This window comes from Polypterus senegalus, chromosome 2, assembly GCF_016835505.1.
Source record: "Polypterus senegalus isolate Bchr_013 chromosome 2, ASM1683550v1, whole genome shotgun sequence".
Lineage (NCBI taxonomy): Eukaryota > Metazoa > Chordata > Cladistia > Polypteriformes > Polypteridae > Polypterus > Polypterus senegalus.
Window position 1 is genome coordinate 301014886 of NC_053155.1, and position 14149 is coordinate 301029034.

The following is a 14149-nucleotide window of genomic DNA, read 5'->3' on the forward strand; positions in this document are numbered from 1 at the left end:
ATATAGTATTGATTTATACATCACCACAACTATGGCACAAGAATTATACTGTGATCTTGCAGTGTGTGTCTATCTAATGTAATCTTAGTGACATTAGGTAGGAATAATAAGTAGGAGTGAAATTAAAATATGTTTGGCTTTGAAATCATATGCAACTTCTGCAGTTTGGACTCGGTTTGATTTCTAACCAAACTATGAAAGAGAGCCAGAAAACTTAGAAAGGGTTATTTGTCACCAGTAGGTTCAGCTGCTGCTAAAATATTATACTCTTCCCCAAAACCTATATTTCAAAGTCATGCATCTTATGCTGATTGTGAACCCTAACACATCCTCAGAGGTTGATTAGTGAGGACGAAGGAAAGATGTTTGTTGTACATTGTCTAAGTGAATAATCTCCACTTTTAAAGAACAAGCAAAAGATCACATTTTGCCACTCGTATCTGTAAATTGATGAGTAAAGCACCACAGGTGATGTAGCAGGCACACAGTGACCAAAATATATTTCTCATAAAACTTGTGGTGCAGCTGTCATGACATGATAGTTGAATTATTGAGATCTTGTGTGTGAACTGCATAGTAACTTCTATGAAAAATGTGCTTGGCCAATGTGCTGAACATGGTTTTCTTTCAACCTTGATAAATCTTTTCTGAGGCTGAGTGTGTTCACAAATGCTTGGCAATATTGTTGTTATAGTTACAGTATGAGTGGGAGGTATTGCCAAAAATCCATATTGCATTAAAATTGCACTGGTTTCAACAGGGACCCATTTAATTACCTTGTATATGCTTTTCAGACTGAATCATACCTCTTTATCAGTTAAAATGCTTGTTAGCACTCTGCTACTCAAAAGGGATTGATAAGAGTTATTTCCTTTCCAGCCTGAACTGATAAAAGTGTAGCTTCTTCATCTTTTACCAACAGTACTGCCAAGGAATCAGAGGTCAAGATGTGTTTTCCCTGTCTTCCTTTCCTTTTTGATATCCTGCTTTAAACATGCATACATTGTTGGTGTGATGTAAATTTCATCAGAAGCCATGTGCTTCTGTGACAGCATGGTTCCAGATTTTGGCGCTTGTTGGCTGTGCAGGCTCTAAACAACAAAACCAGAAAATGCCAGTGCACATGTGAGGAACAAGCATTAGTGCAGTACTGCGACTCATCCACTGTCCGGGACCATGTCTACAGCTCTCTGTTTCTGTTCAGTTTTGGAGTACAACTGTTCCTTAAGATTCTTACATAAAATCACATTTTCGTGTGATATACATATTTTTTGAAATCCATACCAGAAGAAAAATTCTATCCAGTATTCGAAATAAACAAGTTATTGTCTGCTTTTACATGCATTTGTATTACTCTTTAATATTGTTTTTTGTATCGGTATACTGCTGCTGGATAATGTGAATGAAGTATTGATCGATCGATTGATAGCTTTCAACCGCAGCAGTGCTTCATGATAACCTGTCTTGGAACTTATTGACTGCTTCTCATATGCATGCCAAGGTTTCTTGGATTGGAGGCAAAGAGTCAGTTGTCATGTTTGTATGTGGCTCAATAATCCTGCTATTCGTAAAAACCTGATTTTTAAAATGCCATTTAAACCCTTATTCCTATCAGAGAAATCAGGTTATTGATCTCTGAGAAACCTGATAAATGGAAATAGTTTTCTTAGCTAATAACCCGATTATGTGGCCATGTAAACCCTTAACTTGGTTATTGTTAAGGAATTTGTAGCCTGTATATGTTTTGTGCACTCAGCTTTCAGGTTGAGACATCCACAAAATACATTTCCAGAGACAAATGTTTGCATGATTGTATTACTCCGTCTCCTAGCTGAAATAATCTGTCTCAGTATTTCAGAAATCGCCAAATTCATTTTGATGAGCTGAACGCATAGTGTTAAACTCTGCAACAGAATCTTGAGCAGTAGGGTAACGCCTTAAAATTAGCATGCGTTAAGTAGGCTGGTTACTTTTTGAAGAGTAATCAAATGCAATTATCGTACTGAAGTAAGAATACCTGCATTGTTGTTGTTGTTCTAGAAGCACCGGGTGTAAGACAAGAAGCGCACGCAGTATTTGAAGGGCTTAATCACCAAGCCAAGGAGAAAGGAGTTTGCTGCATGCAATCCAGTAACAAAACCTATAAACAAAGTGCCAGTTAGACTAAAAATATTTATAAAATATAAGAAAATTATCATAAACATGATAGTTATTTTCAAATTTACAGTGGTAGATTCATGTACAACTGCAGACGATTACTTGTGAATGTAAACACGGATTTAAAGAAATTAAAAAACGATTTCTGCCTTAACTGGGTTATTCACCATAACTCAACTATGTATGTGCATGTAAATGCACTGAATGCAAAAACCTGTAATCTGAGATTTGATATGAAGGAATGAATGTTGTTTTCTTATCAAGTAATCTCTAACTGTTTAGGTGTGCTATATTATCAATAGTCTTCAAATAGAACTAGTGGTAGTTAAGATAAGTCTGTGGTTTTATCAGTTGATTTTAGTGTAAAGCCGATGTCACATTACACGACTTCCAGTCGGAGGGCATGACAGACTTAATGACTGTAGTTGATGATCTTGTCGCTTGAGTGTGTCAAGACTACACGACTAGAAATCGTATTTTCTGAAGTGAAATGGCTGTGTAACGACTTTCAGGCACACTTTCACATTTCCAAAGTATCACAAGCTTGCCCCTTCTTCGCATGGCCAATATTGTGCTAACTGCTGGAGGAGGTCCCTTTGTGTGTGTGTGTGTGTGTGTGTGTGTGTGTGTGTGTTTGTGTGTGTGTCTCTATGTGTGGAAAGAGTTTACTGGTACACTGAGTTCACTCATAATCTCTGCCCTTTCTTTTTCTAGTTTTTCCATTATGTTGTGGAACATAAAACATGCATCAACAAGCAGATGAGTCAGTCTTCTGTTTGTTAGGTTTAAAAAACCTGTGTTCCTTGTAGCTCATCTGTATGTATTGTAAAGCAGGGGGAGTGTTTATTGGTAGTCAGCTCTCATGCACACACAAGTTTGTCCCTACCACTTGAGACAAAATTAATCTGTTTGATTTTTGTTGAGAGCACATATCACAGACTGGTTGCGCGAAGTTGCTGGGTAAGTCATACTTGAAGACTAGCAATTACGGCAGCATACCATAACTGACATGCTCATGCGTATGTAAGCGAAGTCTGTGACTAAAAATTGCTGGAAAGGTCATATAATCTGACAAGGTCGTAAACAAGTAATAATTTGAGCAAGCTCAGTACAAGACCAAAGTATAATCAGTTATTAGCAAATTTTAGGCTGTAATACAAGTCAAGGGGTACACAATAAGGCTGTTAATAAACGGAAGGAACACAAAAAAAGGATTAAAGAAGAAAATCTTCTTTAAATAACACAGGCTTTAAAACTGAAGGAATTTTGTAAAGTCATGGAAGCAAAAAATGAAAGAACCACCTTGAAGACTTCCGGAAGCTAGCTGATGCTTTAACAAAACATATGTTGAATAACATTTCAACAATGCACTGTATGAAAGTGCATTGTTGTAAATTAGATTACTGGCTTTAAAACAAATCATTGAGCCAATGGTTAACAAAAGAGCGGTCTCGTAATCCATATTAAATTCTCTGAACCTTGCTCTGTAGGACTCCACTCCATCTCATCCCTCCAGCCATAGACAATCTGAAAAAGCTCCATTCCTACAAAATCCCCATGTGTGATCAATCTTGTTTTCAAATTAATGCAAGAAAAGTCAGCAAACAATAGAGATCATCTTTCATATACAGGCAGCCATTGCAGACATTTGGAAAGGTCTCATGCTATGAAGGAAGTAAGATGGATAATGTTTAAAGAAGCAAAGTTAGGGAGAAGTCAAGTTGTGTTATTCATGCATAAAAGCATGCTGTAAACGATTGGCTCTGAGATTCTGTACTTCAAGATTTTTTCATGGATCTGTTGGTCTAGGGATAAAGTATTTTGTCTGATTCCCTTTTTAGATTTCACAGTACATACAATCACAAGTCTGCCAAAGTTTAGCTGACACCATGCTTTAGATAGACAGACAGAACTTTATTTGTCCCCAGTCGGAAATTTGGGTTTTTACCAAAGGATTTTCAATAGATAGATAAATAAATAAATATACACACACTGTGGTCTGAACACATGCCAGAATGGCTAAAAAAGAAAGATAATTAAAAATGAAAGAAAACAGCTGATTTGGCACTCCCAGTGAGGCAATATGCAGGTGTATTGCTGTTTGTATAAAGGAGCCCCAGTAGCGTTTCTTGATGCACTTCTGCTGAATAAATCCATTGACTGAAAGTTCTCGGTGTTAGTGTGTCAGAGAGATGTGCAGCATTGTTCATAATGACACTCAGTTTTGTTTTCAGTCTCTCGTTTGCTATGACCTCCAGGAGGGTCCATAGTGTGTTTTATAACTGAACCTGCCCTTTTAATTTGCTTGTTGATTCAGTGGCCCTCTCCTGAAGTGATGTTATTAGCTCAGCACACCATAGTTTAGAAGATTGCAATTTAAATCACAGAGATGTAGAAGATGTGAAGTATGCCTCTTCCTACTTTAAAGGAATGCAGTCTCCTAAGGAAAAAGAACCTGCTCTGCCCTTTCTTATATAATCCATCTGTGTTTTGATGCAATTCCAGCCAGTCATTAATGTTGACACTCAAGTACTTGTAGGAGTACTCCATGAATAGTGACTGGGTGCAGAAGGTTTTTGGTGCAACGAAACTCCAAGAGGTTCCTTGGTTTTGCTATTGTTAAGATAGAGACAATTCTCTTTGCACCAAGAAACAAAGTTCTCCACCTGGCTCCTCTCCTGTGTCTCATCCTTCTTATCAAAATACCACATAAGTGCAGCATCATCTGGGAGTTTCGGCAAGTTACATGACCCGCTGTTATATTTATAGTCAAATGTGTGCAGAGTGAAGTGAAAAAGAGATAGGACTGTTTCTAGTAGTATTTCTTGGGATCTTGGGAATAATTTATTTATTTTAACATGACATCTTTGTATTCTAAATGATCAAAGTTAACATTACAATTGAATCCAGGCTTAAAAAATCATTTATACTTAAAATGGTTTAAATATTTTTGGAAATAGTTTTTTTTTACTATACTTGACATGGCTTATTCTGTCCTCTGCATGCTGTTTAGTAAGAAGCAATTTCCTTAATAAGGAAATGTGTTCTGTGAGAATAGACAAATTGCCTTTTGGTCATGGGATATATGAATGATTGTTTATTCTGGCATTTTTATCATTTTAAAGTTTCTGAAATGAAAGTATTCTGCCTGAGCATTATTTTCAGGCCAGATGTAAAATCAAGAAATAGGGTAATTCATGTAAGTGTTGGCAGTAGGTAAAATCCAGTTCTGTGTTTACTAATCTGAAAATACTTTGTGCCAACAAAAATGGCATCATAGGAAAGAGGGTGAAACTCCCATCATAAAACAGGAGCAAAGCAGACATTGTAAAAGGTGCAAAGTATCATGATCATTTAAATAAAACTTAGTGAGCTTATATTTACTGGAAAGCAACCTCTCTTATCACTGTCCAACAAGGAGGGAGTTTATCAGTCTAATGGCTATCAATACAAGATACAGTCCTTAAATCTACAGAGTAATATTTACTCTTTTACAATCTAATATAATCCCTCCAGCATGTCCAGGGTCTACACTGGGTTTTGTTCTAATCGGCCATGCTAGTTGAGCTATCTTAAGTATAAAGTATGTCCAGATTACCTGAAACAGATACTCTGTAACAAAATGCTTTTACTATTATAAATCTGAAAAGGTAATGACTGTTGGTCTCCACCCAGATGGATTCTTTGCTTAGAAATGTTAAAATATATTAGCTTGTAGATATGACTTAGGCTGTCAAAGAGCTTCTACATAATGTCCAATTCATCAGTTCTCACGCATAGGTCTTCTGTAAACATTGCTGTTGTCACATATAATGCAGCAAATGGTGTAACCCTGCTACAAAATGTTAAATGCCTACAAAATAAAAAAGAAACAAAAGAAAATATTCTTTAAATACTTGGCCTCCCTGAAGAAAAACAGCTGAAAGCAGAATTACATCTTTGTTACTTAAATTTGTTTGTACATAAAGCATCAAACACCCCATTGGGGCAATTTGGCAAAAATAACTAGTAACCTGTGTAACAAAATATAATTTTACTTCTGTAATGGCCTTGAGCGGCTCTCTGCTATAGCAACTCCCATGTTTGTCTTTGTTGTTGATTGGTAACTTTATTTTTGGAATACACAGATAACAGAAGTTGTGAGGAAGGATTCACACTCACTTATACACAACAGCAGCTGCTGCTCCCTTTGTCTCCCTGAGCACCAGCGCTATTCATTGGGCTGCCAGCAGAACTGTGGCATAGACATCGTGGAAAGTGAGCAGGATCCCTGCTCAGCAATTACAGTAGAAAGTATAGCCCCTACCTGCCTTCGATCATCATGGGCAAGGCAAGGTCACTGATGAATGAAATGGATGAGTTCTCAGAGCTGATCAGCAGCCATTGGGAATTAAAACTCAGCAGTGCCATTTGCTTCACAGAGACATGAGTTAGGGATGAAACTCCAGAGTCCAAAGATGGCTTTAAAATTGTAAAGGCGGACAGAAGAAGAAAATAGTATGAAGAAAGGAATGGGAATTGACATTTTTGTAAGTGAAGAATGGTGCAACCATGGACACATTACATTTAAAACACAGGTATCCGACCCAAATGTTGAGCTGCTAGTGGTGGGCTTATAGTCATATTACATGCCGAGAGTTTTCACTTCTCATTGTGCTTGCAGTTTACAACCCCCATCCCCACAAGGCTGATGCGGCAATCTCAACAGGCATGTTATATTCTGTAGTAAGCAAACTCACTCTCAACCATCCCAGAACTTTCATCACAATTTCTGGGATCTTTAACCATGTTCCACTTTTCTCCATCCTCACAAATTTGAGGAAGCAGGAGCCTGGATTTGTTATATGCCTGTTTTAAAATGGAATACAGCTCTGTTGCTTTGCCATAATTTGGTTTAGCTTATACCTGCATATAAACCCATTGTCCAGCAGCTGCCAGTCACCACCAGGACTGTGCGCAAATGGACAGTGAAGGTTGAGTAGGTTCTTAAGAATGCCTTTGACAAATCTTGCTGTAACATGCTTTGTGAGTCACAAGATGAGCACATTGAGGGACGCAGCCACTGTATCACATAATACATCCTATTTTGTGTGAATAACACAGTTCCCACGAAGATGGTGCACAGTTTCCCCACCAGCAAATCACAGATCATTGTTGTAGCAGTAACTGTTTTTTTAGACAGCTGGGACAAATTGATAGCTTTTTTTTGAAAATGTGCGCAGGTTTAGAACTATTGTTTTTTAACTCCAGAAAATGTTTTGTTTTGTCTTTTTAGCAGTCTGTATTAAACAAAAGTAAAAGCAAGCTAACCTAGCAATTCTTGGTAAATTGTTCCTTTTTGGCTCTAGTGCTACAGTGATGATAAACGTTCTGTGGCTTTACATATTGAGGCAAAACTAACAATCATCTAGTCCTCACCAAAACTGAACATGATATAAATCTAACCTCACACAATAAGTTCATTATAGATTCACCATTAACCTCAAGAGGCAATTTTCTGGATGACTATCAGTCTCTTGAATCCTAATTGCCAAGCCCTCCATGCAGCACTGCCACAGCTTCTCCATTAGGCTGAAGCCTGGACTTTATTTTTGGTTGTTCCAAAGTTAATACTCTTTTTCAGCCTTCACTTGTAATTGTATCTTTATCATAGCAGTTATTTATTTTTCTATGTTGTCATGAAAGTGTCAATTGTTAATATTAATTTTAATCAGTGGTTATATTTTATAGGTTGTACGTACATTTCATTCCTCCTTCTGTTTTCACAGGGCTGCCTTGAATTCGATTAATCAACTGAAAATTATCCTGAATTCTGCAAGCAGCAAGCCTTCTGAAAATCTGATGAAATATTTTGGTGTAAGTTACCTTCTGAGAAATAATATGTGACATCAGAACAGTTTGCTGCAAATGCTATAATTACTTTCTAGGCTAAAATATTGATTTGTTGGCTATGTTGTAATAGACCAGGTATACACCTTTATATTAAAACTCAATAGCAAAAATGAGTGGTACTCTATTATTATAGTTTTTCCAATTTTGCACACAAGAGTGACCTTCATATACTGTAATACTGAAGTAATTTTTGGTAGTCCAAATTTGAATAACATGCTTTTCCCAAATGAATTTAAAAAGCTGTACAATAATCCGTCCTTGATTGGGGGGTTATGCTCCAGAACTCCCCGCGATAGATGAAAATCCGCGAAGTAGAAACCATATGTTTATATGGTTATTTTTATATATTTTAAGCCCTTATAAACTCTCCCACACTGTTAACATTATTAGAGCCCCCACACATGAAATAACACCCTTTAGTCAAAAGTTTAAACTGTGCTCCATGACAAGACAGAGATGATAGTTCTTTCTCACAATTAAAAGAATGCAAACATATCTTCCTCTTCAAAGAATGCGTGCCAGGAGCAGAAAATGTCAGAGAGAGAGAGCGAGATAAAAGCAAACAATCAAAAAATCAATACGTGCTTTTAAGTATGCCGAAGCACCGCGATAAAGCGCCATTTTGTAGAGGAGCGTCCATATCCTCTAGGCAAACAGCCTCTGTGCAAACAGCCCCTCTGCTCACACCCGCTCCGTCAGGCAGAGAGAATGTCAGAGAGACAGAGAAAAGCAAACAATCGAGCACCGCGCGGGAAGCACATCGTATATCATTGAGGAGTTTTATTTAATACGTAATACGTGCTCTGTTTGGGTAGCTTCTCAGCCATCTGCCAATAGCATCCCTTGTATGAAATCAACTGGACAAACCAACTGAGGAAGCATGTACTTTAAATTAAAAGACCCAAAGTCCGCAGAAATCCTCGAACCAGCGAAAAATCAGTGACATATATTTAGATATGCTTACATTTAAAATCCGCGATGGAGTGGAGCTGCGAAAGGCGAAGCGTGATATAGCGAGGGATCAATGTATTGTAATATGCTTTATAGAATGTGTGCAAGTGTTTGTATGTTTAGAATGGGTTTCTTTTTCTTAAAAAATGTTTACTTTCTGAAGCTTAGGAATATTTCATTATCATGTGTAAAAGCTTCAGTTCAGTTAAAATTTTAATTGTTACAAGAGGGAAACTTTGTTTGGTCAACAGAATTTTTAAAGCAAGATCAAGACATTACTTTAAAGACACAGTACGGAAGACCTCAGCCAGCAAACATACTTACAATATGTAAAATATAGTTGTGAACATAATGCATTTGATATGATGTTAACACTTTATGTTATTAAAATGTTGACCAATATTTGCAAAAGAATGAAATACTTTTACACCCAAAAGTTAAGTCTGTGGATGTTTATGAAAATGCTTTTGTGGAAGGTTAGCATACCGAATAATAAGTATTTGAAGTGAATGCTTTTTATCTTCATAAACTTGAACCTCTCATCTGATATTACTAGCTGAATTTTGAATGTAGTGCACTAGTTCTGTCTGAGAGGATGAATTGTGCTTTCTACCATACTTGCTAATTAAATAGGACTGTCAGGTTAAACTTTTCTGACCTAATTATTACATTTTACCATTAGATTAATCCTATTTTTGTTGCAAACATTAGGATTTGTAAGCTACATCAAAAGAACAGAAATTAGTACAAAATAAATATAACATTTATAAAAGACACCACATTTTTAAGCTCAAAATTTAATGTTCTGTCTTTCGATTACCAGTTTTGAGTTTAAGGTAGTACCTAGATATTTATAAATTTCAACAGTCTATACAGACTAGGAGCAAGGCAAGAAACAGCCTGGCCAATCGATCGATCAATCAGTCTTCTAGCCAATCATGAACACTGCCACACCCACAAAGGTCCAATATGGAAATGGTAGTTAATCCAACATGGATGTCTTTCCTCCAACAACCCCAAAACTACAGTACCTGGAGGAAAATGTGTGTAGACTAGAGGAGTACAGCATGTGCCATCTCCTCATGGGCAATATTTCATTTGAAATTAAGCTTTTTAATAGCATCTTAAATTTAAAGATTGCTGTCTGAAACACACTCATATCAAATCTCTTCATTTAGAATGTTCTAAACATTGATCATTAAGTCAATAAAAGAATAAAAAAGGTTTTTCTTTTCAAACATGTCACCTGCTTTTAAATTATATATGTTAATGTGCAAGACTAGCAGTTTAGAGTGCCCTGAACCTGGCAGTTGCAAGTAACATTCCATCTACTGATATAAATTGAAATTTATTTATTTATTTTCATCAACAAAAAAGTACACTAAACAGGTAACCTCCTATACCCCACAAATAAGATGCCCAAGTATTTTCACGTTCTTCTTCCCCTAATCCTTGCAAATGTGAAAATCCTTGAACAATACTTGGGCCTCCCTTACTGTGGTAGGGTGTGTTACAGTGTGTTATGTATGTGGTTTAATTTATTAATTGGTTTTAGATTTTTTTTTTTTTTTTTAATAAACTTAACCGTTGATTAGCAAGCTTAATGAGTTGATTACCGTTTAGTGGCATGGAGAGTGCACGGTGTCAACTGGGGTTGACTGTGCTGATGAAAAGAACAGGGGCAGGCAAGAAAAGTAACAAAGTAATCAGGAGAAAGGAAATTGAGAAGTGAGCACGTGCTCGAGACAGGCAAGAACTAAGGTGGATGGATAGAGCTCTGTGCAGGTTTCCAGTACAGGAAAGAGTGCTGGGCAAGTGCACCACCTTTAAGGAGATGTCTGTATCTGCTGAATAATTAAGGGAACAGTGAAAGTAGCCAGCGTAGATCCCACAGTTTTTAAAAAACCTAAAATAACCTTTGACTTTAACAATAGAGTATGCACTTACACTAACAAGTATTATATAACACTAATATTTGTATATTATAGGATTTTATGTGATACAATTTATTTTCAGTATTGTGTGTATATATATATATATATATATATATATATATATATATATATATATATATATATATATATATATATATAACTGCATGTTTCTTTCTTCAAACTCTAAAAATGTTCCCATGTAACTGTTCATGGCCAGCTCACTAATGAACTGAAACTGTGAATGTCATAATCATGAATGTGGAGGGGGATCTTTGTATGTTCTTCTAGTCAGACATTTCAGATATAGCTTGATTTTGTAAATGAATAGACATTTTGTTTTGCTTTTAGCAAAAAGAATAATAAATTAGACTTTTAAGTTAAAGCTCCCCAATTCACTTACTTTTCTCCTGGCAAGGGTATTCTGTTCATTAGGTTTATAGCCAAATGGAAATATTCTTGTTTTGAGATGCAGAATTACAAGGATTATAGAATATATATATCTATATATCTATATCTATATCTATATCTATATCTATATCTATATCTATATATCTATATATATATATATATATATATATATCTCGCTATGTACTGTACAGCTCTATATCTCAACATTAACAACGGAGTACAAGACAAACAGCATGCAATATACTGTACATGCATGCGGACATTACAGTAATACTGGGTGATTTTAAATATTTCAGGTAAACAGTATATAAGATGAGATAAGATAAAGCTAGACACAGTAAAGAATCTACTTTGGATAAGAAAGTTTAGTAGAAAATTTTCACAATAAACCTAAAGAACAGTAACTTACACCACTCTGCTTGAATAAAACATATAGTTTGGTCTGGAATAGCTTGAGTGTAACTTAGCATGGTTGGTCTGTTGTGGTTGCTTTCCTTATTGTAGGTGCTTGCGTATGTAAGGCATCTAGTAGGTGGCAACAGAATCAGAACAAAGTGAGCTGAAAATAAACACACAGGCAGCTATTCATGTAGGGTATAATGCATCATGAACACAATTTGACTGTTAACCACACCATCTTGGCAAGCTGTCAATGTCTTGTATGTATTCTCATTTTTGCAAGTTGCCTTGGGAAAAGCCATCTGCTAAATAAAGAATGATTCGAGCGATAAGCATATTTTTTTTTTGAAAGTGCAGCAAGACCCAGAAAGGAAAATGAGTTGGAACTACACTCCTCCTTTTCTTATAGAATGGACACAATTGCAGGCAGCCCTATTGTTCTCAGAAATGCCATATGAGAGGTCAGTCAGGTGTGGACAGAGTTATTAAAGGTAGTTCACTCCCAATAGTGGGTATTGCTTAGGAAATTGCATAAGCTCTCATCATTGATATTTTCTTAATGTCTTGGCCTAACTAAAATGTTTATATGAACAGTATGAGATGTCAAAAATTTCATCCTTGTTTTGGAATATGGGATATTTTTTCTCACATTATCTTTCACTTTAAAGGTTGTTTTTAAAATCTAACAATATTTCACCTGTTGGCTTTTTTTAATCACTGGGTGCGACTCCTGCTCAGTGACATGATGGCTGGAAGTTGTAACTGAAGATGTCACATAGGTGATATGATGAAAGTTGGAGTTGCACTACAAGTTATGGTCCTGTTACCTTTTCTGTTTGCCCTGTACATCTCGACTATAAATATAACACCAGATCATATCACTTGCAGAAATTTTCAGATTATTATGCACTTCAATGAATCATTCAGCAGAAGTGTGTTAAGAAACGTAACGGGCGCTCCTTTATACCAACAGCAATACACCTGCCTAAAGGACTGCCAAAGGAGAAATTTTCTTTCTTTTCAAATTCTCCTCCTTTCCAGTTTTTCAGGTGTGTGTACAGAGCATATTATGTATGTATGTATATGTGTGTGTGTGTGTGTGTGTGTATATATATATATATATATATAAATTTGTTTGTCTGTGTTTTTTTCGTTTTATGTGTGGGGTGACTTTATGGCTAGAAGTCACAACATATGATGTCACCTAGGTGACAGTATAAAAGTTCACTGCACCACAACAGTCTTGTCTCCTTTTATGTTCAGCCTGTACAGCTTGACTATAAATATAATACCAGGTCATGTTACTAGTAGAAATTTTCAGATGGCTCTGCACTTATGGGGTGTGTTGATAAGGGAAAAAGACAGAGTATTGGAGTTGGGTGAACAACTTTGTTTCTTGATGTAGAAAGAATTGTATGCATTTTAACATCAGCAAAACCAAGAAACTGCTTATTGACTTTCATGCACCAAACGGCATCTACATCCAGTCACTATTCAGAGAGTGGATGTAGAGGTGGCAGAATGCTGCATTTACTTGGGAGTCCATATGACAGGCTGGGCTGATCTTGTCTCCTTTGCCTCTTCAATGATTTTGTAATGACTAGTGTGATTTTTCTGTGCTGGTAACATTGCTTCAGGAGAAGCCTACCGAATCAGCAATCACCCCCTGAAAGTAGTAGTAGAGGAGAGAATGAAAACAGACCTGAGTGGCATTATGAACAATGCTGCACATCCTCTCTGTGACAAACTAACACTGAGGCCTTTCAGCCAACTAATTATTCAGCAGAAGTGTCAAGAAACACTACAGGAGCTTCTTTATACCAACAGCAATACACCTGCATAATCCCCCACTGGGACTGTGACAGCCAAGTCAGAAGTTTCCTTACTGTTTATTGTTTTGCGTGTGCATTTCCGAGTGGTTTGTTTGTCATTATGTAATATAAATGTGAGCTTCTGAAAAAGCCAAATTTTCCCCTCGAGACAAATAAAGTTTTGTTTCTTATTTCTGCCCATTTTTCCATCCTTCTTTTTCAAATTGTCTGTGATTTTGGGTAAACTACAAGCATTTTAGCAGTATTCTTAGTGACTTAAGTTTGATATACTGTAGGGTAAAAGAAATGCATTTTTACCAGATTTAAGAGGTTCCGTTAGCATTTTGGGTTGAGATGAAAGATTTAGATATTGTTTTTGTGGCATTGACTCTGACATCAGTATATTCCATTTTCTGGTGTCTTCCTATCCAAACTTGGCACAATACTATTACACCACCATTATAACCTGTCTTCCCCTGTTTCCCTGTTGTATTTAATTATATAAATCATTTTGCTTTCAGCCTTGTCCATACAGGCATGGGTACAAGGCTGGCACCTGGTCACAGTAAGTGTTCATAACTCCACAAATGAGTCAAA

The 14149-nt window shown here is 36.4% G+C and overlaps 1 protein-coding gene across 1 annotated transcript in view; it reads left to right on the forward strand.

Annotated features, from left to right (window-relative positions):
• Nucleotides 1–14149, forward strand: part of rb1 (retinoblastoma 1) — a 287527-nt gene that overhangs the window by 95543 nt on the left and 177835 nt on the right. Inside the window, exon 12 of the mRNA XM_039745852.1 lies at nucleotides 7926–8013. Coding sequence (XP_039601786.1) covers nucleotides 7926–8013 — 88 coding nt within the window. The remainder of the gene's footprint in view (nucleotides 1–7925; nucleotides 8014–14149) is intronic.